The sequence below is a fragment of the Bos indicus genome, chromosome 10 (assembly GCF_029378745.1).
Source record: "Bos indicus isolate NIAB-ARS_2022 breed Sahiwal x Tharparkar chromosome 10, NIAB-ARS_B.indTharparkar_mat_pri_1.0, whole genome shotgun sequence".
Taxonomy (NCBI): Eukaryota; Metazoa; Chordata; class Mammalia; order Artiodactyla; family Bovidae; genus Bos; species Bos indicus.
Window position 1 is genome coordinate 61251215 of NC_091769.1, and position 27298 is coordinate 61278512.

At 39.9% G+C, this 27298-nt stretch overlaps 1 protein-coding gene across 9 annotated transcripts in view; it reads left to right on the plus strand.

Moving 5' to 3' along the window:
* The first annotated feature begins 2075 nt into the window (after positions 1–2075).
* CEP152 (centrosomal protein 152) overlaps positions 2076–27298 on the plus strand; it is a 109822-nt gene continuing 84599 nt past the window's right edge. For 4 of the 9 annotated variants that reach the window (XM_070797587.1, XM_070797590.1, XM_070797592.1 and 1 more), the window contains exons 1-7: positions 2076–2273; positions 11246–11339; positions 22206–22309; positions 22535–22607; positions 22686–22964; positions 24052–24217; positions 27125–27268. In XM_070797587.1, coding sequence (XP_070653688.1) covers positions 11253–11339; positions 22206–22309; positions 22535–22607; positions 22686–22964; positions 24052–24217; positions 27125–27268 — 853 coding nt within the window. In that variant the 5' untranslated portion in view covers positions 2076–2273; positions 11246–11252. Of the gene's footprint in view, positions 2274–2623; positions 2717–11245; positions 11340–22205; positions 22310–22534; positions 22608–22685; positions 22965–24051; positions 24218–27124; positions 27269–27298 lie in introns of those variants that run through there. The other 5 variants (XM_070797594.1, XM_070797595.1, XM_070797589.1 and 2 more) reach the window with 3 other exon arrangements.

Here is a 27298-nt window from a genome sequence, read left to right on the forward strand (position 1 = left end):
TAGCATCCTTGCTGTAACATTTCATCTTAACCCTTAACTTGGGACATTACAAGCACCTTGCTGATGGACTGTGGTGAGACGTGGAAAGCCCATAAAGCCTAGTTCTTACACACCTTGGCTCAGATTTCAACAACTGCCATTTACCTGAATGCCTTTTATTTGCTTTTTCTGAAACAAAAAGACTTCATTTTATTTGTTCATTCATTTACTCATTAATCAAATTTATTTTGATTGCCTACCAGGGGCCACAAAGCAAAGTAGTGCCTTTAGATGTTGTTGGACTTAGTGAAACAATCACATAGCAACTGACTATAGTAGATAGTAAGGATTATAGTAAGAGATGTACACTGTGTGCAGAATGGAGAAAGATCATTTCTACCGAGGAAGGGAGGCGTGTGTCATGAAAGACTTCAGAGGAGGTACTCCTCTATCTTGAAGACTGAGTAGGGGGGGAAGTGGGCAACTCAGTAGAGGTGAAAGAAATAAGCAAAACAATACCACTCTGGGAATCAGGGGCAGCCTGGCCAGAGATTTCACTCACCTGTTGCTATGGATTAAGTACCTATTATGTGCCAGACCCTTATGCTTGGGTTACAGGGGTCAGTATAGGCATCAGGGGTGGGATGGTGGAGGTAGCAAGAGGCAGCTAGTCAGGTTATGAGCAACCTTTAACAGTCCTTTTACTCCATACTAATATATATGGGAAAGGGTTAAAAAGGATGTGTGAATCTGCTGCTACTAGCTCCCTCCTTGATAATTCACTGGAACCATTTATCCCAGGAGGTTAGACACAGTAGAGAGCTTTACTGCACACTGGGCTGCACAGTCTTAAAAGAACAGGTTAAGAATTGAAAGAGACACGTGTACCCTAATGTTCATCGCAGCACTGTTTACAATAGCTAGGGCATGGAAGCAGCCTAGATGTCCATAGGCAGACGAATGGATAAGAAAGCTGTGGTATATATACACAATGGAATATTACTCAGCTATTAAAAAGAGTGCATTTGAATCAGTTCTAATGAGGTGGATGAAACTGGAACCTATTATACAGAGTGAAGTCAGAAAGAAAAACACCAATACAGTATATTAACGCATATATATGGAATTTAGAAAGATGGTAACAATGACCCTATATGGGAGACAGAGAAAGAGACACAGATGTAAAAAAAGACTTTTGGACTCTGTGGGAGAAGGAGAGGGTGGGATGATTGGAGAGAATAGCATTGAAACATGTATATTACCATATGTGAATAGATCACCAGTCCAGGTTCCATGGATGAGACAGGGTGCTCAGGGCTGGTCCACTCGGATGACCCTGAGGGATGGGATGGGGAGGGAGGTGGGAGGGGGGGTTCAGGATGGGGAACACATGTACACCCATGGATGATTCATGTCAATTTATGGCAAAACCACTACAATACTGTAAAGTAATTAGCCTCCAATTAAATAAATAACAGAACAGGTTAACAGGGATACCTGGCATGCTGCAGAGTCAGACATGACTTGGCGACTGAAGAACAATATTAAGTGACAAGAACATTCACACTCGAGGAAATTCAGGTAGTAAATAAACGTGGAAAATATGTCATTTCATCAGTAAAGAAACACACATTCAAACAAGGCGGGACCTAGTAAGCAAGAAGACTCAGGCTTTTAAGGTGATGGGGAAGCAGGCACCCATCACCTGAGAGAATCGGGTAAATGCGAAAATCTCTAAGGTTGGGCAAAGTGAGGGATTCTGTTGCAATTGGAATTCAGGCGTGGGGAGCGTAGTGGGCGCGAGACATTGCACCAGATGGTGAAGTGAGGGGCAAGGAGTTGGGGCGAGACCAGTTCCTCCGCGCCAATGAAGGCAAGGTGCTTGGGCGTCTCTAAGTAACTGATAAGCCCGCCCTCTCTAGAGTCAACACTTTCGTAATTGGCTCAGGAATCCACCAATAGGTACACAGGAGGAACTTCCCGCCACCTCTGGCGCCCGCTTTTAAACAGCCGTGTAATGTTTGCAACTGCGGGCGGATTTCTCAATCTAGCTTGAAAAAGGCGGAGACTTCCGCTTCTATGCCCCGTCCCGAGCCGGCATAACCCCGCCCACCAGGCCCGCGTCTAGACTGCAATTGAAGGAAGCGGCTGTTCCTCAATGGGCTCGGGGCTCAGTGGGCTCGGTTGTGAGTAGGAAGACGCTAGCGGGTTAGAGCCCGGGAGAAGTATTTCCTAGAAGGTGGTGTTCCTCTGGAGCTTGAGTGTCACCGTTGTGACAGCATCCGTGGCCTCCGGTGAGTTTCGCTTCTTGGCTGGGTTTGGGGCTGGGATAGGAGGAGGTGCGGGGTCCTTGGGATCCTGGTTGAGGCTTCCCGGAGGACTGATCTCCTCCCTCTCCAAATCCCGGTGTGGTGAATTGTTTGCGGGTGTCGGGGCTCCGCCTTTGGCTTTGAAGTGTTAGCCAGATCTCAAGTTCCTATTTAGAAATGACGTTTGGGAAGCATCCTCGCTTCCTCCAGACTGCTAGGGTAACCCCGAGACCCTGCCCTGGGGACCCCCGCCGTGGTTACCCGGCGCTGTGCCTGGCTCACAGTGGGTGCTCTGTACACGTGTGTCGACCGAGTGCAGGTGACCTGGAAGCCCAAGCCAGCAGCCCCAGGCATCCTGGGCTCCGTGGTCCTTCGGTCTCGCGGTAGCTGTTTGTTGTGCCATAGTTGAAGCCAAACGGAGTTCCTTGGTAAGGACTTGGCTTATTCTTCGTTCAGCCTGTGGTTCCCTACTCGTAGCATCCTCTGGGCACCCTGAATGTATTTGTTCAAGCTGTTGTCCTTAGTACTGGTCACAGGTTATTGTCATTAGCCTTTATGTCTGTTTTCTGTTCTTACATCAAGTCCTGATAAACTTTGTAATCTTGAACAGTGCTTGCAAGTAATTGCTGAATGAATAAAACAGGCCTCCTAAGCCTTAGTATGTTGCAAGTCTGAAACAGACTAATGTTCTCTGGCTGTTTCCATTCTTGAAGCTAACATATAAGCAAGTAAGTAGCATTATGGCACCCCACTCCAGTACTCTTGCCTGGAAAATCCCATGGATGGAGGAGCCTGGTAGGCTGCAGTCCATGGCGTCGCTAAGAGTCAGACACGACTGAGCGACTTCACTTTTCACTTTCCTGCATTGAAGAAGGAAATGGCAACCCACTCCAGTGTTCTTGCCTGGAGAATCCCAGGGACGGGGGAGCCTGGTGGGCTACCGTCTATGGGGGTCGCACAGAGTTGGACACGACTGAAGCGATTTAGCAGCAGCAGGGCACTTAAAAACCACTTTTGTGGCACTTAGCCTTTTCTGTCTTACAGCCATGAACTGAGTCTGATTTAATCTGAATTTTACCATATCCTTCACAATGAGAGACAATGTATATGCACTTCCTACATGTGAATGCACTCAACTAAATGAGTTGAAATTGAAACCATAAGAAAAGTACAAGAAATAAAGACATAAAGTGTCAGAGTGACTAAATTCATGAAGGAACAGGATTGGGGGGGCATCTTGAAGCAAGTGTTATTTTTATCACAGAAAAAGTTGCATTATTTGAAGTAGGGTTTCACACACAGGGCCACTCACCTTTTCTCAGATATACTGAATGCTGTCCATTTGTTTAACATCTTTTGTAGCTGGTAGAGTTGTATTCATCAGTAACATGTTATATAAAAAACAAAACTAAAATGTATTGATTGACACACACTATAGGGCACTTTACATACACAAATCTTGTGGATCCTCATAACCAATCTTTGAAATAGTACAGCTTTTATTAAATAAAACCCTATTTTATTAATGAAGAATGAAACCAGTTGTGCAAGTTTGCACAGCTGATAAGCAGGTGAGCCAAAACCTTGCCCCAGGTTGTTTGAATGAGTACCCTCTTTCTAAACCACTTACAGCCATGCTGTGTCCTTTAAGATCTATTTCTAATCTAAAGCTTTTCTTTCTATGAAACTTTTTTCAGCCTTCTTTTCTTCTTAGGCATAGTTATTTTGTGCTGTGTACTTTCTCTATTACAGGATTTGTTATCAGTTCAGTTCAATCGCTCAGTCATGTCCGACACTTTGCAACCCCATGAATCGCAGCACGCCAGGTCTCCCTATCCATCACCAACTCCTGGAGTTTACCCAAACTCATGTCCATCGAGTCGGTGATGCCATCCAGCCATCTCATCCTCTGTCGTACCCTTCTCTTCCTGCCTCCAATCCCTCCCAGCATCAGGGTCTTTTCCAGTGAGTCAACTCTTCACATGAGGTGGCCAAAGTATTGGAGTTTCAGCTTTAGCATCAGTCCTTCTAATGAACACCCAGGACTGATCTCCTTTAGAATGGACTGGTTGGATCTCCTTGCAGTCCAAGGGACTCTCAAGAGTCTTCTCCAACACCACACTTCAAAAGCATCAATTCTTCAGTGCTCAGCTTTCTTCACAGTCCAACTCTCACATCCATACATGACCACTGGAAAAACCATAGCCTTGACTAGATGGACCTTTGTCAGCAAAGTAACGTCTGCTTTTCTATATGCTATCTAGGTTGGTCATAACTTTTCTTCCAAGGAGTAAGCATCTTTAATTTCATGGCTGCAATCACCATCTGCAGTGATTTTGGAGCCTCCCAAAATAAAGTCTGACACTGTTTCCAGTGTTTCTCCATCAATTTCCCATGAAGTGATGGGACCAGATGCCATAATCTTAGTTTTCTGAATGTTGAGCTTTAAGCCAGCTTTTTCACTCTCCTCTTTCACTTTCATCAAGAGGCTTTTTAGTTCCTCTTCACTTTCTGCCATAGGGGTGGTGTCATCTACATATCTGAAGTTATTGATATTCCTCCCAGCAATCTTGATTCCAGCTTGTGCTTCTTCCAGCCCAGTGTTTCTCATGATGTACTCTGCATATAAGTTAAATAAGCAGGGTGACAATATGCAGCCTTGACAAGGTATCATAATTCCCGGGAGAAGGAAATGGCAACCCATTCCCGTGTTCTTGCCTGGGAAATTATGGACAGAGGATCCTGGTGGGTTACAGTCATGGGGCTGCAAAGAGTCCATAGTGACTTAGGGACTAAACAGCAACAGCAGCATTATTATAATTATTTGTATCATTGTTTCCCTAAGGGACTGTGAGCTTTCCATGGCTGATGTGATGTTTTAGATACATCTGGCATCTGGCAGACAAAAACCTGGTAAAATTTTTATTGAAAAAATGCATCTGTATAGAGCAATGTTCATTCAACAAATACTGGTTGTATGGACCTGCTGCTGCTGCTGCTGCTAAGTCACTTCAGTCGTGACCGACTCTGTGCGACCCCATAGATGGAAGCCCACCAGGCTCCCCTGTCCCTGGGATTCTCCAGGCAAGAACACTGGAGTGGGTTGCCATTTCTTTCTCCAATGCATGAAAGTGAAAAGTGAAAGGGAAGTCACTCAGTCGTGTTCGACTCTTAGCGACCCCATGGACTACAGTCTACTAGGCTCCTCTATCCATGGGATTTTCCAGGCAAGAGTACTGGAATGGGTTGCCATTGCCTTCTTCACTGTATGGACCTAGAGACTGTCATAGAGAGTGAAGTAAGTCAGAAAGAGAAAAGCAAATATCGTTACAGTTCATTTCAGTTCAGTCGCTTAGTCGTGTCCGACTCTTTGCGACCCCATGAATTGCAGCACGCCAGGCCTCCCTGTCCGTCACCAACTCCCGGAGTTCACTCAAACTCACGTCCATTGAGTCGGTGATGCCATCCATCCATCTCATCCTCTGTCGTCCCCTTCTCCTCCTGCCCCCAATCCTTCCCAGCATCAGAGTCTTTTCCAATGAGTCAACTCTTCACATGAGGTGGCCAAAGTTTTGGAGTTTCAGCTTCAGCATCAGTACTTCCAAAGAACACCCAGGACTGATCTCCTTTAGAATGGACTGGTTGGATCTCCTTGCAGTCCAAGGGACTCTCAAGAGTCTTCTCCAACACTACACTTCAAAAGCATCAATTCTTCGGCGCTCAGCTTTCTTCACAGTCCAACTCTCACATCCATGCATGACCACTGGAAAAACCATAGCCTTGACTAGATGGACCTTTGTTGGCAAAGTAATGTCTCTGCTTTTCAATATGCTATCTAGGTTGGTCATAGCTTTCCTTCCAAGGAGTAAGCGTCTTTTAATTTCATGGCTGCAGTCACCATCTGCAGTGATTTTGGAGCCTCCCAAAATAAAGTCTGACACTGTTCCCACTATTTCCCCATCTATTTCCCATGAAGTGATGGGACCAGACGCCATGATCTTCGTTGTCTGAATGTTGAGCTTTAAGCCAACTTTTTCACTCTCCTCTTTCACTTTCATCAAGAGGCTTTTTGGTTCCTCTTCACTTTCTGCCATAAGAGTGGTGTCATCCGCATATCTGTGGTTATTGATATTTCTCCCAGCAATCTTGATTCCAGCTTGTGCTTCTTCCAGCCCAGCATTTCTCATGATGTACTCTGCATATAAGTTAAATAAGCAGGGTGACAATATACAGCCTTGATGTACTCCTTTATTAGTGCATAAATATGGAATCTGAAAAAAATTGGTATAATTGATCTTATTTACAAAGCCAAAGTAGAGACACAGATTTAGAGAAAAAACCTATGGATACCAAGAGGAAAAGGGGGGTGGGTGGGATGAACTGGGAGATTCAGACTTGACATATGTACATTATTGATACTATGTATAAAATAGATAACTAATGAGAACCTATTGAATAGCACAGGAAAGGCTACTGAGTGCTCTGTGGTGACCTAAATGGGAAGAAAAAAAAAAGGGAGATATATCTCATTCACTGATTTAACACTGTAGTTCAGTCAGTTCTGTTGCTCATTCGTGTCCAACTCTTTGTGACCCCACGGACTGCAGCACACCAGGCTTCCCAGTCCATCACCAACTCCCAGAGCCTACTCAAACTCATGTCCATTGAGTTGGTGATGCCATCCAACCACCTCATCCTCTGTTGTCCCCTTCTCCTCCTACCTTTAATCTTTCCCAGCATCAGGGTCTTTTCCAGTGGGTCAGTTCTTCACATCAGGTAGCCATGGTATTGGAGTTACAGCTTTACCTACAGTCCTTCCAAAGAATATTCAGACTGATTTCCTTTAGGATGGACTGGTTGGATCTCTTTACAGTCCAAGGGACTCTCAAGAGTCTTCTCCAGCACCACAGTTCAAAAGCATCAATTCTTCAGTGTTCAGCTTTCTTTATAGTCCAACTCTCACATCCATACATGAGTACTGGAAAAACTATAGCTTTGAGTAGACGGATGTTTGTTGGCACAATAATGTGTCTGCTTTTTAGCAACTATATTCAAATAAAAATTAAAAAAAATAGTACAAAAAGTTACTTGTAAAACAAAAATAAGTATTGGTTGGGTGCCTCACTTGTGTAAAGTGTGCGGGAGATAGATTTTAATAATTCTGCCTTTAGAGTGCCTATAAGATGAGGCAAAAACAATGCTGCTTTAGCTTTTTAATATTTCATGCAATTAAACATCCATTGATCTTTGTCATTGCAAGGAGGGAAAAGAAAACAACCAGGGACAACCAGATGAGTACTAAGTGGGACATATGACAGAACAGTCTTGGTAATAGGTTCAGAAAAGAAGTTACTTAAGAAGAAAGTATTAACCAGCTTGCTACTAAAAAAAAAGTCCTGTACACATACTCTGCATCTTGATTTTTTTTAATGATTAAAGTATAGAGAAATCCTTCATTATTTTTATTAGTGACGCACTGATGCCAAATTTATTCAGAAGTACTTTTGCTAGGGCAAATGCTGTTTTTGATATATTGAGTTTTCAAGACAGTGTCCCCAATTCACACTTTCATCAGCAATTGATGAGGATGCCTATTTCCTATAAAATAGCCACCACTAGGTGTAATGGAAGTTTTCCAGTAGTGGTTGAATACCATGTTTCATCAGTTGTCCATTTTAGTCTGAGCTGTTTGATTTCTTTTTTGTCTGTGCTGGGTCTCCGTTGCTGTGCACGGGCTTTCTCTCGTTGTGGGGGCTCCTCTTGTCGCAGAGCGCAGGCTTCAGTAGTTGTGGCCCATGGGTGTAGTTGCTTGGCAGCCTGTGGGATCTTCCTGGACCAGGAATTGAACCCATGTGCCCTGCACTGGCAGGCAGATCCTTATCCACTGTACCACCAGGGAAGTCCTCTTTCTCATTTCTTTGTGGGAATTGTATTTTGGTACTTTGTCTTACATTTTGCAAGTATTTTTCTCATTACTATTATTTTATCTTTATATATATATAAACATATTTGACTTGCTAATGATTGTTTTTGCTACATACAAATTTTTTTTTTTTTTTTTCTGGTGAAGTTTCTGTCAAGTTTTTCCTCTTTATGGCTTCTGAATTTATTATCGTGCTGTTTTTTTTAAAGCAACTTCTTTTATTGTTCTGAATATTAAAGCCTCTGGTAGAGGCAATTAGTATATGATTACTATGCAGAAGAAACACATTAGCTTTTATTTTACATTTTAATTAAAACACTAATTATCTTTTTAGTCATTTTTTTTCAATGCCAAAGTAAGTTTATCAAATATACTTTTATGCCTAAAACAGTTTCTTATGGTCTCTGACAGTTTGCACTTTTCAGAAGGAAAGCTAATTTGTACCTTTTCTTCCCCAGTGGAGATTTATTCTTTCAGATAGTTTCAAAAATTTCTTCTTTATGATATGGTTTGGATTTAAAACACCATTCAGAAAAAGACAGTTGTGTCTTTTACATTTTCTTCACTTGGAAATACCTTGTAGAATTCACTTATCTATTAACTCTTCGATAAAAAGTAGTTTTTTTTTTTTTTTAATAGCTATATTTAGCAACAGGCTCTTGTAAATCTCAATGTTCTTTTTCAGTGTTCAACAGGAGTTGATGGCAGGTTAGTGAATGATAAAAATCACCCCAAAACAAAACCTTCTCTCCTTTTACCTAATAAAAGAGAAGTTAATTCAAATTTTGTATTCTGGGTTTAAGTATAAAATTCAGGAAAAGGTGGAAAATATAAAAATTAGAAGCAGGAAAGATTATATCTGTCTGGACAAATCAGTCTTTAAGGTCCAGCTTAACTACATTTCTTTTAAGGTGCCAGGATTTAAAGGGGGTTGTACTTTCATTATCTATTATCTATAATAATTCATTATCTGTTATCTATAGTATTTCTACTGTCTTTAGTGAACTTGATGGTCACCTGAAGTAAAGTCCCTGGAGACATGAGCTTGCTTGTGTGCGTGTTTTCCCCTTACCACTTCAGCTAAACTCTAGCCTCGGCGCCATAGTCAGGTCTCCATCTTCTGCTGGTATACAGAGGGTTCTTGTAGCTGCTGAGTGGAGAACCCTCAGTGTCTGTTTTCCCTCTCAGTGAACAGGGGTGCGTGTCCCTTCCTCTGTGTTGCCCTGGCACAGGAGCAGGTCTCGTCTAAGAAGCAGAGGCTGGAAGGGTTTGTTGACATGAGGAGTTTGAATTCCTAAAGTTGAAATGAATGTGGTGGTTGTGACCAGAGAGGAGAGGAGTAAAGAAGGTGAACCACAAATTAGAGCTTGGCCAAGAAATACTATTCAGTCCTTGAAAAACAAACAAAATTTGACTTATGGGAATTATCAGCGTTGAAATTTGTATTTGTGTTCATGTGTAAAATCATATTTCATCTATTCTAATGTGCACATTTTCTTTTCATGTTTTTCTTAAAGGCTGCTCCCCACAGCTGACAGAATCTTAGTTCCTTGACCAGGAATTGAACCTGGGTCACAGCAGTGAAAGCACTGAGTCCTCACCCCTGGACTGCCAGGGAGCTCCCTTCTTTTCATATTTTAACATCTGCAAAGTTGGACCTCATTTTAAAATTAATGATTTGTCATAATTTAATTGGCCACATCTTTTTCTTAGCAGTACAAACGAAACTGTTATACAATCAAGGGCACCTTTAATCTGATGAAGTGGAATAGCTTTTGCTGTAAAGCTACGTAAAAGTAGCTTACATGGCTTACATACAAGTTTGTGATCTTAGTCCTCAACTGTTAACATGCAAGAGCTAAGTTCTTCATGGTAAAATGTGTTTGGATTGCCAGTCTCTGCTTCTCATTTCACTTTCAATTTAATGACAGTTTAGAGCCTGAAAAGTGCAGTCCATGAGCTGTGGCCCAGGCTCACATCAAAGTGCATTTCACTGGCACACACACGAGTGGACTGAATAGAGGGCAGTATTAGGCCGTGTAATTGATGACGCCTGCCTGCTTTTTGGTCAGGATTCTTCAGAGCTTTGAAATTCTGGGTAGGTTCTGTGGACTATTAGGATTCCTAAGTATTATTTGAGCCATCAGCCGTATTTTGACCGTAAGTACTTGAAAACCCATCTCCTACTGCCACAGCAGTGACCATTCTCCAGGGAACACTTGCTGTTGCTTTTGGACAGTGGTATAGCTTCACATCCTTCACTTATGTTTTTCCTGAGTACTTTTTGCTAGAACCTGATTTGATCAAGCTTAAGAGCAGGACATTTAACACATTTTTGTTGTGTGCTCTGTGGAGTTTGCCAGGTTGTAAATGTTTTTTTGGGTAGCAGTCATTAACACAGCATATAGTGGCTCTCTTTCTGAAAAACATGGCATTTGTACTGGTGATATTCAAAAGATGAAATAAGAACTTCCCTGGTGGTCCAGTGGTTAAGATTCCATTCTCCCACTGCAGGGGGCTCAGGTTCGATCCCTGGTCAGGGAACTAGATCCCACATGCCACAGCTAGCACAGCCAAATGAATATTTAAAAAATAATGAAACAAATTGTGGTGGATCCTACCTGTGTCATATTTAATACATCAAATTAGAAACTTTGAGTGTATTCTTAAAATTGTTATGTTTGGGCATATCTATGGTTTATTATTATTTTTGTCTGTGGACAAAAATCTTACTGTTTTGAGTTATGTTTTCCAGACCACAAGAAAGGTCTAGTCATAGGTTTATTAGCTTTTGGCATTTTTTCATCTTTTTATGAGTTTCTGTTATAATACCTATTTTCTGTGAATCATGATTTAATTTGTAAGGACTCTCTTTATATTGATATTTGGGATACTGATCACTTGTCATGCGCGAGTTACATATAGCTTCTCCCCGGCTACACCTGTCTTTTTGTGTATGGCATCTCTTATGTAGTTTGCTTTGCAGTAGTTTTTGTGGGCTGTTTAAAAACTAAGCATCTTTTTGTTCCTGCAGAAGGACCATGTCACTAGACTTTGGCAGTGTGGCCCTGCAGACACAAAATGAAGACGAAGAATTTGACAAAGAAGACTATGAAAGGGAGAAAGAGGTAAGTTATTCAGAAGAAGAATTCTAAGCCCAATCTTAAACAATTTTATATTCTAACCAAAATTATATAATTTTGTGTCATTTCAAAGGATTTATAGTTCTTCTTTTCCCCTACCCTGAAACTTGATTGGCATTTTAAATGGTAGATGAGTGGAATGCTTCCTTTTTTTGAGACAAGAATAAAACACAACTGTGTATGATGCCATCAGTTAAATGGTTAGATTCTTTAAGATCTTTTCATTTAGGAGGTAGTGGTTGATCTTGGAGGCAGAGATATACTTGCATGGGCAAGTCAGCAAGGTATTCCACATCCTAAGTGGAGGCAGATGATAAACAAGTAATTTGTGTGAGTGATAATTTAGCACTGATAAATGATAGGGAAACAAAATATAGTGATATTAAGGCAGCCGTCTGGGAACCAGTTGGGAAGGTCCCTTGGAGGAGGAAATGTTTGAGCTGAGCCTTGAGTCATGAGGTGAAGCAGAGATACTGAAGCCCAGAAGGAGTACTCTAGGCCAAGATACAAGTGTTAAGCCTGGAAATTGAGAAGAGAAACCTCCATATCTGTGAAATAGCCAGAAGGCTGTGGTGTTGGGATTGTGTGAGCAAGGGGTTAGTGGTGGAGGCAGGTGAAGAGGTGCCAGATCATGGGATGTCATGGGAAGATGTTTGTATTTTTTTCTAGGGGTAGTGGGAAGCCAGTGGAGGATTTTAAGCAGGGAAGTGATGTCTGATTATATATTTGAAAGATCTTTCTGAGTGCTGTGTTGGGCAAATAGATTTAAGGAGAAAAGGAGTAAGTGTGTTTATACTTGGCCCAGTAATAGTAGCAGCCGGTGGGAATCAGTTTGATGGTTATGATTGTTTTTAGTTTGAGTCAGATTTCTTGATTGACTATAATAACAGGTTTTTGTACTGAATGTTGATCTGACCCATTTTCTTTTTCTCTTTCAAGTGTTTTTTAAATTTTTTATTCATTATAGTTGACTTACAATGTTGTGTTAGTTTCAGGTGTACAGCAAAGTGATTTATTTATCTTTTTAGATACTTAGATTCTTTTTTAGATTCTTTTTCATTGTAGGTTATTATAAGATGTTAAATACAGTTCTCTGTTTTATACAAGAGGCCCCTGTTTGGTTATTGCTTTTACATATAGTAGTGTATATATGTTAATCCCAAACTCCTAATTTATTCCTCCTTACCTTTCCCCTTTGGTAAACATAAGTTTGTTTTCTATGTCTGTGGGTCTATTTCTATTTTGTAAATTCCTTTGTATCATTTTTTTAGCTTCTACATATAAGCGATATTATGTTTGTCTTTTACCATCTGACTTGCTTCACTTAGTATGATAATCTCTAGATCCATCCATGTTGCTGCAAATGGCATTATTTCATTCTTTTTTTGGCTAATATTCCATTGTGTATATATACCATTGTATAAATCTTCTTTAACCATTCATCTGTCAGTGGACACTTAGATTGCTTCCATGATATGACCCCTTTCCCAATATGTAAAATAATCATTTTTAGTAGTTACCATGGACCATTTGTATTAATCGGAAGCAATGAATGGGGTCAGTTGCCCACATGGCTGGCAATAGCATTAGGGTAGAGACAAAGCTGGCAGCTTGGTGGATTTTGTCTATAGATATGTGTTGTTTGTTTGCACAGTGTTTTTGAAAAATTGAATCTAAATTTAAAGATTGGAGAATTTCATGTAGCAGTCCAGAGTATCTGGCCTGTCTTGAAATAGGCCACATGTGGCCTGTTTCTGCACACAGTAGTAGGCGGGCTGGAGCTGAGCAGTGGCTCTCCCATTCCAGCCGGCCATGGTGCCCCCAACCCCCAAACAAAACAAAACAAAACAAAACATGAACTTGTGCCCTTGAACCCATTAGCTTCACTCTTGTAAATTCTCTGCTAAGTCGCCAAGGGCATTAGAGTTTGTGACCTTTGCCAGGGTTTCCAGATTTTGATAGGGGCCTTCACAACGATTGTTGTGGCAGAGATGGGGTTGAGGGTTTTCTGTTACTTTTTGAACTCACAGCATGAGGTTTTCATGACCTTGATGGCCTTGGTAGTTCACTGGAATTTAGCTACTGGGATTCTTGAGAGGATCAGTTTGAGTAATTATTATACTAGACTTTAAAGAAGAGAAAAAATAATCCTGACAGGTGATTTTTTTCATTGGAAATGGTGGGTAGGATATTAGAGAGAACTTACTGCCAGGTGTATTGTGTGGTGAAAGTTTTAAACGCAGTATTGATTAAGGAGACAGTTAATTCTAGATGATATAGAAGATAGCCATTGGGATCATTCTTTGATAGATTATGTGCTGGAGTAGGGAATTTCCAGAGGAAAAGGTGATCTTAAGAGGTTAAGTATTTGAGAGTAATTGTTTCTAGCACAGTAGAAGAAAATAGCTAGCTAACTTTGTAACATGATTACTATGGATAATAAATGTCATCCATATGTTAATGAATGTTAAATGTTATCCAAATGTTAATAAAAAGTGTTTCATATTTATTAATAAGTATTTTACCTTTTTAAAAAAACAGCTGCAAAGGAAGAAGAAAGGTTAGAATTTTAGCAAAAAATAAAATTTAGAATTTTTCTAAAAATTCAGCCATATATATATTTTGTCATCAGTTGGTCAGTTTCATCGCTCAGTCATGTCCAACTCTTTGTGACCCCATGGACTGCAGCACGCCAGGCTTCCCAGTCCATCACCAACTCCCAGAGCCTACTCAAACTCATGTCCATTGTGTCGGTGATGCCATCCAGCCATCTCATCCTCTGCCCTTCTCCTCCTACCTTCAATCTTTCCCAGTATCAGGGTCTTTTCCAATGAGTCAGTTCTTCGCATCAGGTGGTCAAAGTATTGAAGTTTCAGCTTTAGCATCAGTCCTTCCAGTGAATATTCAGGACTGATTTCCTTTAAGATGGACTGGTTGGATTTCCTTGCAGTCCAAGGGACTCTCAAGAGTCTTCTCCAACACCACAGTTCAAAAGCATCAATTCTTTGGCGCTCAGCTTTCTTTATAGTCCAACTCTCACATCCACACATGAGTACTGGGAAAACCGTAGCTTTGACTAGACGGACCTTTGTTGGTGAAGTAATGTTTCTGCTTTTTAATATGCCGTCTAGGTTTGTCATAGCTTTTCTTCCAAGAAGCAAGCGTCTTTTAATTTCATGGCTGCAATCATCATCTACAGTGATTTTGGAGCCCCCAAAGTCTGTTAGTGTTCCCATTGTTTCCCCATCTATTTGCCATGAAGTGATGGGACTGGATGTCATGATCTTCATTTTCTGAATGTTGAGTTTTAAGTCAGCTTTTTCACTTTCTTTTACTTTAATCAAGAATCTCTTTAGTTCTTCTTTGCTTTCTGCCATAAGGGTGGTGTCATGTGCGTATCTGCTGCTGCTGCTGCTGCTAAGTCGCTTCAGTCGTGTCCGACTTTGTGTGACCCCATAGATGGCAGCCCACCAGGCTCCCCCGTCCCTGGGATTCTCCAGGCAAGAACACTGGAGTGGGTTCTGCATATCTGAGGTTATTGATATTTCTCCTGGCAGTCTTGATTCCAGCTTTGTCATGGCGAGTTAAAAATAATAAATCACCTGATCAAACCTAAGTTCATTTTATACCAGAAACCTTTCTACCTCCTCAGTCTCCCTGACCCTACAAGTAGCAGAATAGTTTAAAGTCTTAAGAAGTTAAAAAAAGAGAATAATCTTTTCATGCCTGCCTGGTTGGGATTGCTTTGGGATTGCCAGGAAGATTAGAGTGTTAGCAGTGGGCTTCCCAGGGCTGCCTGCCAATGCAGGATATGCAGGTTTGATCCCTGGGTTAGGAAGATTCCCTGGAGAGGGAAATGGCAATCCACTCCAGTGTTCTTGCCTGGAAAATCCCATGGACAGAGGAGCCTGGCGGGCTACAGTCCATGAGGCTGCGAGGAGTCAGGCATGACTGAGCAGCACACACACATACACGGCTAATGCACAGTGCATTACAAACTGAATCACTTTGTATTCAGTTCATTTGTGTAGGGGGAATGCTTACATTCCTAAAGATGTCCCAGGCAGGCCATATCTGTCTCATGGGCTACTTTGCTAAGGACTTGTGAGATTTCCCTCTCTGTAAATGGCACAATAACCACTTAGAGATTCTGACCATCTCGTATGAATGGCCAGTTGCTGATACAACATGCTTTACCAAGCCGTTTGATTTTGACACTTTGGGATCAGCTGGGATTTTGTCCACACTTGCCCATAAGTCAGTGAATAAGCCACAGTCACCTTCCAGCCTCCATGCCATCCTAATTAGCAGCTCTACAGTGATGCTCTGGATTTTACTGTTTCTATTCCCTCCCTTGTTTGTGTTGAAGAGTAAATGGAGAAAGTGCATTTAATCTTTGGAAAAGGAAAGAGTTTAGTAAAGTGATTTCAATATTCAGAGGACAGTTGGACCAGTGGAATCTCAAGACACAGACCACCACAGATAGCACATATTTTGAGAAAAAAAAAAAAAGAAAAACTCCAAGAAGTTTTCAGAAAAGTAAGGCACCATAATCATCTCTGAATCGCCACAGTTCTGAATGGTATATTGGCAAAAGTTTGGCCATTGTGTTCCAAGGCATAGCAGACAAGCGTATAACCCACAGCCTCACCAGGGTTTCACTGGAAGCTCCACCTCTTATACAGTGAACAGAGTGGATTAGAGTACAGGCGAGGGAGGGTGAGAATATGATGGAGCTATGCTATCATGTCAGTTAATATTCATATCACTCTTTCCTCACAACTTATTGGAGTTCATTACTTTGAGAACTACTGATGTAGCTATCCTTCTTGCAACTAAGTAGACCTCATCCAGAGTATTCTAGGCAATTTTTACTTGTAAAGCTGGTCTATAGAAGAAGAATTCAAAAACTCTTTGCTTAACTCATTCATAATGTAACAATAGTATCACTGACTCAACTGACATATGTTTGAGCAAACTCTGGGACATACTGGAAAGACAGGGAAGCCTGGAGTGCTACAGTTCATGGAGTCACAAAGAGTCAGTCACAACTTAGCTGACTGACCAACAACAGTAAATGTTCAGTTCAGTCGCTCAGACATGTCCTACTCTTTCCGACCCCACAGACTGCAGCACGCCAGGCTTCCCGGTCCATCACCAACTCCTGGAGCCTGCTCAAACTCATGTCCATTGAGTCAGTGATGCCATCCAACCATTTCATCCTCTGTTGTCCCCTTCTTCGCCTGCCTTCAATCTTTCTAAGCATCAGAGTCTTTTCAAATGAGTCAGTTCTTCACATCAGGTGGCCAAAGTATTGGAGCTTCAGCATCAGTCCTTCCGATGAATATTCAGGACTGATTTCCTTTAGGATTGACTGGTTTGATCTCCTTTTGCAGTCCAAGGGACTCTCAAGAGTCTTCAACACCACAGTTTAAAAACATTACTTCTTCAGCACCCAGCTTTCTTTATGATCTGACTCTCACATCCATACATGATACTGGAAAAACCATAGCTTTGGGTAGATGGACCTTTGTTGGCAAAGTAATGTCTCTGCTTTTTAGTATGTTGTCTAGGTTTGTCATAGCTTTTCTTCCAAGTGGCAAGCATCTTTTAATTTCATGGCTGCAATCATCATCTACAGTGATTTTGGAGCCCCCCAAAATAAAATCTGTTACTGTTTCCATTGTTTCCCCATCTATTTGCCATGAAGTGATGGGACCGGATGCCATGATCTTCATTTTCTGAATGTTGAGTTTTAAGCCAGCTTTTTCACTTCCTCTTTCACTTTAATTAAGAGGCTCTTTAGTTCTTTGGTTTCTGCCATAAGGGTGGTGTCATCTGTGTATCTGAGGTTATTGATGTTTCTTCCGGCAGTCTTGATTTCAGCTTGTGCTTCATCCAGCCTAGCATTTCGTTTGATGTACTCTGCATATAAGTTAAATAAGCAGTTAATATAAGTTAATATAAGCAGTTAATATAAGTTAATTAAACAACAAATGTAACAGTGTGATTTTGCAAAACATTTTCCACCTAAAGTCACTATATAATTTCATCATGGAATATTACAGAGATATAGTTGTTGCTGTTGTTGTCATGGTTGCTGAAAGCCCCAGAGTTACTGGTAAAGCCACATGTGCTTTAAGGTAGATTGCCATTTTGCTGGAGCTGGCGTGTACTTTCTTCAGTGTCACCAGAAGTAGTTCTGCGATTATTGTTTGGTTGTCCTGTGGCTCAGTGGTAGAGAATCTGCCTGCTGTGCAGGAGATGTGCGTTCAATCCCTGGGTTGGGAAGATCCCCTGGGGAAGGGAATGGCAACCCGCTGCAGTATTCTTGCCTGGAGAATCCCCATGGACAGAGGAGCCTGGTGGGCTACAGTCCATGGGGTTGCAAAGAGTCAGACACGACTGAGCGACTGTAACTCACACAGGTATATATTTTGGAGCCTGTGGTTTGGGGTAGAAGGAATTAGTAATTTGTGCTTATCAAGATAATACTTGCTGATGATCATTCACTTAGTGATGATGTATTCAAAACCTGGAAAGTGATCTTGAGTAGAAAGATAAGTGGTTTGAGTAGCAGATGGCAGACAGAAACTTGTACCTGGGAATACAGATTTGAGTCCCTCTTGGTTTTAATACAGGTACTTCTCTGGAGAATAGTAAGCTCAATTGAGCTTGGAATGGTATAGTTTAAAGACTGTTTCCATCACAACGCCATTCTTCTACTTTTAACTGCCTTGTTTGATTACTTATGGATACATTTTTGATGTTTTGTCTCCACTAGGGGGAGTTGTAAAGCTAGCATTTGTTTGCATTTTATATTCTTTGATTTATTTAGTGCAATTTTCTTGTCATCACCTAAGTGAAGCAAAGAAACAAATAGTGGAGTGTTCATATTCTGTTTTTTTTGTTGTTGTTCATATTACATTTTGTTTTCCTTTAGCAATTTCTTACACTTTATCTGGGACTTTCCTGGTGACTCAGTGATAAAGAATCTGCCTGCCAGTGAGGAGACCTGGATTCAGTCCCTGGGTCGGGAAGCTCCCCTGGAGAAGGAAATGGCAACCCACTCAGTAGGACTGCCTGGGAAATCCCATGGACAGAGGAGCCTGGCAGGCTGCAGTCCATAGTGTCACAGAAGAGTCAGACATGACTTAGCGACTAAACAACAACAAATACTTTATCTAGATGGTGCCTTTGAAGTGTTTCCCATAATATATAGGTATTTTTCAGGACCTGTCACAGTGGGAACAAAAACACTGAACTCTGGCTGACACTCACTTGTATGCAAACAGGTAGGACTATGTCTTGCAGTGGCCAACTGAATGGCATGTAGAAGATAGGAGTGGAAATGGAGAGATTCAGGTTCCCCTGCCGGCCCAGGGGCTGTAACTCTTGCTTTCGTGGGCATGCCCCTCACCTGCTCCCGGCCTCATTGTGCTCACCTGTAGGAGAGATTTGGCTTGGAGGGTCTCCGGTGTTCCTTCCAGGCCTAAAGTTCTATTTTGTGTCACTTGCAATGTTGCTGATATTTGTCTAATAAATGTTGTTGCCGTGTTTCTTTTACAGATGTGTGGCAATCTAGGCAAAGTCTTCCCTACTAAGATTATAAAATTTGTTTTACCTAATGGAAAGGATTAAAAAAATTTTTCATGTAGTGTAATTCATAGACTAAAGCTCCAGCTGCCAAGTTATTCGGCCCTTTGTCAGTCCCATATTGGGCCTTTTCAGGGATGTTTTTATTAATAACTTGGCTCTGAGGCTAAGATGCGGATTCTACTTAGTGTGTATCCATGAAAGCATTATTTCACAATTCATATTTAAAAATATCAAAATCGGTTCATCAGTGTACTTGTTGGGCAGCTTGTTCAGAAGGCAGATGAATGTTGTCCACTCCATTTGCTGCTGTCCTCTGGGGAGAAGATGTATTATATGCTTTGTAATCTGAGAACTCTTGCTTTCATGAATATCAAGGATTATAGACTCTGAAGACAGTCTGTTTAGTTAATTTAAGCTGAAGAATCTTAAGAAAAGGTTCACATGTTCCTTGTTTTACATTCTGCTTGAACTAGGCTTTTTGGCTGTTCTTTGTAGATTATTGTAAAAGTGTTTTGTTGCTAAAGTTCTTTGAGTAAAATGTCCTCAAATAATTTTTTTTTTTAAATTTTTGCAGGAACAAACACACGAGCTAGTAAAGGGAGAGGATTTTATAGACTAGTTTAAAATGCATTTCAGTAGGGGTCTTAGCAATGCAAATTATCTTTTTTCTAGGGAAAGTATCTCTTTAATTATTAAACTCAGTTGATAACTCAATCATATCCCACTAAGAGGATTGTATTTGCGACCAAAAGACAGTATCACTTCCACATTTGGAAGTAGTAAGGGGAATTAGGTCTTGCCGTTTATAAGGATTGTTACTTTGTTCTTGAATCTGTATTTGGTAGTTGGGTGGATCTTTAATGAGGAAATTTTACAGTTTCTAAAATTTTCTGTTGGGTAACACGCATACGTTGATATGAAAATTTTGTGTTTTATGGCACAGGGTTCAAAAGCAAAATCTATTTGACAGTTGTATGAGGAGGGCACCCTTTGATCCCAGGAATGGAAGCCTGGGGCAGGTGGTATTTTGTTCCTGAATGGCCTTATTGGGAAGCTCATTTAACCTCTCTGTCCTCAAAGTTATGGAGCCAAGGATTATAGCCCAGCTATAACAAAGATCTTGAGAAATTTTTTGAAAGCGAATGAAATGATTTAAAATTGTTAGTACATTTTGTAAAATATTTTCTAAAACACTAGATACAGTAGGGATGTTTTGCTGCTTGACAAGTTTACCTATGGATCCAGAAGCATTTTGAGGAACTTAATTGCTTATGCTCAAATTAATTTTCTTCCATGGATGCCAGTTTTGTTAATTTTGTGGTGTTGCAAAGAAAGCTATAAGAACTACTTAATTATTGTGTAGCTTTTTCTATCTTTATGGGAGGGGGTGGAAATTGTACTGTTTAGATGTTCCTATTAAGGTTTTTCTGAATTATAAGGCTGTGTACTTGAACCTCATTGAAGGTTTAGAAGAAAATGTTTTTTCTTTATAGGAGTCCTTATTTGATTTAAGTATAAAACATTTATTTTGGTTTTATTCCCTGTGTTATATGTGGGTACAGTCTTTTTCCTTCAAGTTCTCGTAGGTGCTTTTTTCTGTGAATTTTGTCCTTGTAAAATCACTTTGCCACCTTTCTCTTGAGTCCCATTGTGGTATCCTACTATACTGATGTGTTCTCTCTTAGTGTTTGTTATTCTTTATATCTTTAGGTCAACTCTGATATGGCTAATTCACAAAATGATTTTTCAGTTACCTATGTGAGCAGGTGGCCAATAAGTCAAGCTCCTGATCGTTAATATCAGTTCCATCAAGATAACTTTTCATTGGAATAGAATAGTTTTCTCTTACTTCATTTTTAGAGAAACCAATGTATTGAGAACACCTTCAAATAAACAATCCACTCAATGTTAGAAATATGTATGTGGGTGAAGAAGTGTCCCCCTTCCCCACCTCACATACCCCATTCCATTCCCAAGTTTGACTTCACCAAAACTCTGTTAACAGTTGGGGCATTCTTTTCAGACATTTCTTAGGATAATTTTATTTAACTTTTACCATATGCATTTTAAGAATATCTTTTAAATTATAAATGTAATACTCAGATATGTTTTATAGCTATACTTCCTTTCTTTCATTCTAATGCAGAGAAGTAGGGGAAAAAACCTGCCATAGACTAAGCAACTTCTCATTTTTTTCTTCCGGATTTTTATAGAGTGTTAATGTCTTTAAAACTGATATATTACATAATTTTATGGGATTGATTTATATACTCTGGAGGACTCGGTCAATTTACTAATAATCTAACTGATGCTTAGGTTTAAAGAGAAGTCATTATAAGCAGTCCTTTGACCCTTTAGTAACATAATGTTTGAATCTTCTGATTATTACAAATTTTAAGTCGTTATATTGGGATTTGAAGACATTTACAGATATTGAAATTCAACAAATTAGATAATTCATTTGTCTCTTTGTCACAGTTGATCTTGGAACTTGAGTGAATTTATCTAGTTCTTATAAGGCAGAATGCTAAAGATGTGATTTTTCTGGAAAAAAAATTGGAGAGCAAAATCATGTGCTTTTTTGTCAGTTTTAGTTATATTTTTGAGAGTACTGTATCCATAAAAACCTGAAGCTTACAGCCTTCTTTCTACTCAACTGTTTATAAGAGCCAAGCATTGTGTATCTTTTCATCATTGGAATTGGATGGCTCTCTAGTAATTAGTTACTCCCCAAGAGGTTTCCCTCATATCAATGGCGCTTCTAAGGGCTTCCAGGGCCACCAGCTGCTGCGGCTGTTACCACCACCTGGGTACAGTGCATCTGGCCACTCAGATTCCCAGGAGGGTGTCTGATTGCCAAGTCCTCCAGGTCTGATTACTGGTAGAACAGGATTCTGAGACTCAGATCTGCCCCCCGGATAACATGATACAGTGATGGTGCCATTATTATGACCTGCTGTGTTTGCCTAAAAGAAGTTTTAAAAGCTTTCCTGCTGTACGTGTATCTGAATCTAAGACCTCTAGAAAAAGATAAAAAAGATACCTTCCAATATGAATCCTGATATTTATGTGTTCCCCTTCCCCCAAGTGAACTGACGAATATCATTCCGGTGGAATTTAAGACCTTTATTACATAGAGAAATTAGGAAATTCTTTGACTTCTACAGTCAAAATCACTGGTGCCAAGGCAACTTTGGTTTGGTATCTTGGGTCTAAGCCAGTGTTGTATTGACGCTGACCTTCCTGTCTCAGTTGCAGCAGTTACTCACAGACCTGCCTCACGATATGCTGGATGATGACCTGTCTTCCCCCGAACTTCACTATTCGGACTGTAGCGAGGACGGCAGAGAGGAAACGTAAGGACCTGAAACCCCTTGCGTTTGTATATCACAATGCTTTGAGTTTTTTTCTTTAGATAGCCTGCAGGCAATAATAACAGATATGATTGTAAAATTGTAGACTACTTCTTAATCCTTTAGGTAAAATTTGGAGGGCACCCATGTTAAAATCTTGAGGTTCTCTATGGTGTCTCTGTCCAAATAGATGATAGGCTCTAATTTAAAATACTGATTTTTCTCAAGCACACATCATTCTGAGCAATTGGAGATGAACTGGACTGAGCATCAAGTGCTGCCTAAACCTCCAAATGTAAATGTAAGTATCTGGCATGAACTTGACTTTGAGGGTGGGAATAGATCTTAGTACTTTTCTCTTACTCTTGTTATCTAATAGGCCTATAATGAGATTCGGGATATATGCATTGGAGAGAAAAGTGGCAATGGCTGGGAAGACAATCAAAGTAGAACTGAAGACCAGCATCCTGTCTACCATCCTGAAGGAGGTGGAGATGAAGGTGGAAGTGGTTATAGTCCTCCGAGTAAATATGAGCAGACTGATTTATATCACCTTCCTGAAAACTTTAGGCCATATACCAACAGTCAGAAGCAGGAATTTAATAGCCAACCAACCAATGTAATTACATTTTCAGATACTCAAAGGAATCATTTTCAGGTATTGTAGAAACTTGACTTTCAAGAAATTTGTGTATGTGTGTACACACAGTTGCTGTGTGTGTGTGATTAAGAAATGTTTGTGAAAAGTGCAGTAGTAACATTTAAGTACAAATAGTGCTGAGGGTGCATTTATTCAGCCTCATGCTGAATTAGTCGTGCAGTTTTCTGTTTACACTCTAATTAAATCATCTTAAATGAGAATTTTAAAATAGAGACTTCATGGAAATAATTAAACATGAAAAGTTAAGTCTGTCAAAGAATGGCCACCTTTGTCTACTGAGGCTTCTGGCTTCTACCATTAACTCTGCTCCAGTGAAAAGCTATGTTCAGGTACCCTGATGGAGTTTAAAAATGGTTAATCACCTACATGAGACCAGTCAGTTACCTTGATCATCTAGCTCATCACCCTTATCACAAATTTTGCATCAAATACTTCAAAGATGATTATCTGTTGTGATGATACAGCAATAGACAGGATGAATGTTAAGGAAAGAAATACTTTCCCCCTCTGCCTCTGGAGAGTTTGATGAATAAGACCTTAGGATACAGTTAGCTGCTGCTTAGATTTTCTCAATGACGATGAATGCCTCATTTCACTAGTAGATATTCTGTGTTACCTGATGACGGGATAAGTTTTTGGTTGTTTTAAGGTGTCATTTCCCCTTACTTCCCCCTTACTTACTTAGTTTCCCCTTACTTCTCTATAAAATGTTATTCATCTCACAAAAGTTACTGAGTATTTATTACATGAGTCATTGTATTACACGTTATTGCATAGATGAGTTTTCTAAATTATTCTTAAATGTTTATTATATACAATCTCACTGGAATTCTTGAATGTTATTTATGGAATTGGTAATATTATATGCTCAGAAGTACAACTAAAGTGTGTGAAATTACATATTTCAGACTTTATATGAACTTTACTAAGTAACAGTAAGTGCTATTTTTAAGCAGAGAGAGAGATATATATAAAATTTGTAATTGTACCACCATTAAGTTTTATAACAAGTTGTCTCATTCAGATAATTTTTGAAGAAAAGAGCAAATCCTAATTGTCAACTTTGTCTCTCACCTTGTAATAGCAATTTGGCATGTCACAAGGTCCTAGTTGTCAAGCTCTGGAATCATATAAAGTGACATATAAACCTTTTCAGTCTTCTGCCCAGAATAATGGCTCACCAGCCCAGGACACTGCAGAAAGCGACACATTTGAAGGCCTGCAACAGCAATTTTTAGGAGCTAATGAAAGTAGGTATCAAGTTTAAATTTCTTCACCGCCTATTTGGAGAACTTTGAGCACTTGGAGCATGTTCAAGAATTATGATTTTAAGGAAGATAATGAAAATTTTTGAAAAGAGTCCAGTTTTAAAAGATATATTCTGAAGTTTGAATAAGCTGACATGAGGTCTAGAATTGACTTCAAATATCATGTTGTTGGGGGGTAAGTTTGCATGGGGATGTAGATAAAGTGAGACTGGCCATGAGTTCACAATTGTTGAATCTAGGTGATGGTTTCATCGAGTTCACTGTACTCTTTTCTCTACTTTCTTATGTATTTGAAATTTCCCTTAATGAAAAATTAACAGAAATTTTCTCAGGTGTATATTTCAGTCATTCTATTTGGTTAAGACTTAATTAGCTTCATATAGCATATCTTTCTTAACAGAAGCCTAAATTGGAAAATGAAATGTAGTTTTCTTTTCAATCTTAGATTTTTTTCATTATAGAAATGTAATTTAGTAAGTCAACCATTATCTTAATTTTTTCTTTTGGTTTTTAGAGTTTTACTGTGGACAACTTTGGTTATAAATGGACAACTTTGATATAAATGACTGTATACTCAGAATGAAAACTAGAGTTACATCTCAGGTTTAGTCCTGTGACACTTGCTAAAAAATTTTCTTTTGAATAGTATATGTATCGGTAAAAGTGCTACTAGGGAATTTTGAGGAGATCCAAACATTCAGAACTAAAAACCAAACTTGACTAATCTGAATCTTTGTTTTCATACATCCAACGTTTGTCATCCTACTCTCTGGCATGTGAAATAACTTCTAGTTATTGCTGAAGAGCCAGTGTGATTCTAGAATGCGAACACAAGTGTTGTTTTTGTATTACATTTAAGAAGTGGGGGGAAAAGTCATATCAGATATTCTGGGTTTCCTGGGCTGCATGCACCAAAGAGAAAACTGAACTCTAGTGCCCTAACTTCATGGTGCTGCTTCCATCTTATGCTCAGGCTCTAGGATAGTTGTAAGGGACACCTTTTCCCCCAGTGAGCTGACAGCAAATATGTGGGCAACCTCTCTCTGTTCCTAAGGTTTTGTGGAATGAAGAGATGAGGAGGTGGACAGTGTGTGTGGCATAACTCTTTTGGGGTTAAGTAAATAGACATCACAACGGTGGCCTGACACCTTGATGTTATTCTTTCAGTTCTGCTGTGTTCGGTTACATTTATATTGCCTGGTCATTTTGCATATATCACTTTCATCACTTCCTTAACAATCTGCATTTTTATCCAGTTGATTCATTTTTTGTTAGTTACACATTTGCCCAAATTTGACATCAGAGAGTTAACTAACTTAATGGTAGTGCTGAATTTAGTGATTATAGGTTCTTAGTAGTTTAAAAAAATGAGTTTGAAGAGAGTGGCAACCCACTCCAGTACTCTTGCCTGGAAAATCCCATGGACGAAGGAGCCTGGTGGGCTGCAGTCCATGGGGTCTCGAAGAGTCGGACATGACCGAGCAACTTCACTTTCACTTTTCACTTTCCTGCTTTGGAGAAGGAAATGGCAATCCACTCCAGTGTTCTTGCCTGGAGAATCCCAGGGATGGGGGAGCCTGGTGGGCTGCTGTCTGTGGGGTCACACAGAGTCGGACACGACTGAAGTGACTTAGCGTTATAGCAGAGTTTTCAGCCTTCAGTTGGGGGTTTCAACCATATCTCTTTTAAAAAAGAAGAAGACTGTTTTATTTGTTAGCAAATAGTAGCATTGTTCTTATAGGAAAATATTCATCATTGTGTAGTTGAAAGATTATCCTGCTTCTGCGAATCACTTTTTTCTTTTTCTCCCCAAGTGATTTTTAAGTGGTCCTTAAAATGACTTTATTTCTGAAAGAAGACCTCAAAATTTTTTTATTAATCTATTTTTTAATTTATTAATTCAGCAGTTATTTGCCAGTATAAATGAGTTCATTCTTGCTTAAAATAAAATATTTTGAGAAGGATATCTAGAAATTTTCTTTGAAAATGGTTTTATAGAAGTCGATGTACTTCTGTTTTTCAACTTAATGAGAGCTTGGAACTCTATTCCATTGTCATTGGTATATACTTATTTTTCATTAGCCCAAATGGTAGTGATTCAGAGGTATGCATTAACTAGTGACTTTTCAGACTTTCCTGGCAGTGACCATGGAGTAAGAAGTACTTTTTTTTTTGCATTGTAATGAGGTCTACAATATTTATATAAATATTGTATAAATAAGTTTCACATAGTAATACTTATTTATGCTACATGATACACTCCAATCATATTCTGTCTTGTTATTACCAAACCAAAATTTGGACCTTCTTGCCTGCTTTCAATAAAGCCAATCTAACCAACACCTGGTTGTGATGAAGGAAAAAGTGTGAAAGTGTGTCACTGAGTCGTGTCTGACTCTCTGTGACCCCATGGGCTGTAGTCCGCCCGGCTCCTCTGTCCATGGAATTCTCCAGGAAAGAATACTGGAGTGGGTCGTCATTCCCTTTTCCAGGGGATCCTCCCACCTCAGGGCTTGAGCCCAGGTCTTCTGCATTGCAGGCAGTTTCTTTCCTGAGCCACCAGGGAAGTGCGGCATTTATGATAAGGTGCAGTAAGAGAAGTCCTGGACACCTGAGGCTTAAAAAGCTCAAACTCCTTAAATGGCCCCTTAAACACTGCACTTGCCTTCACTACAACCAGGTGTCAGTAGATTGGCTTTACTGCGTGCAGGTGAGCAGACCCAAGTTTTTGGCTTGGTAACATTGTTTATTAAAAATGCTAGTCATAATCTCCTGAATTCATTTCAGGATACCCTAAGTTGTATTTGCAGTTTGATAAAACATTGCCCGAAATGACCACAAATTTATATTTTGATGTTTTTATCTAATAAATTGTCTTTAATTCCCAAGCAGACTCTGCAGAAAATATGCAGATTATTCAACTTCAGGTTCTTAACAAAGCTAAAGAGAGACAACTGGACAATTTAGTTGAAAAGTTAGATGAAAGTGAACGTCAAGTTAGGTTTCTGAATCATCAGCTTCTGATAACCAAAGGTAAGAAGACAAGTGTTGGGTGCTGTTGTG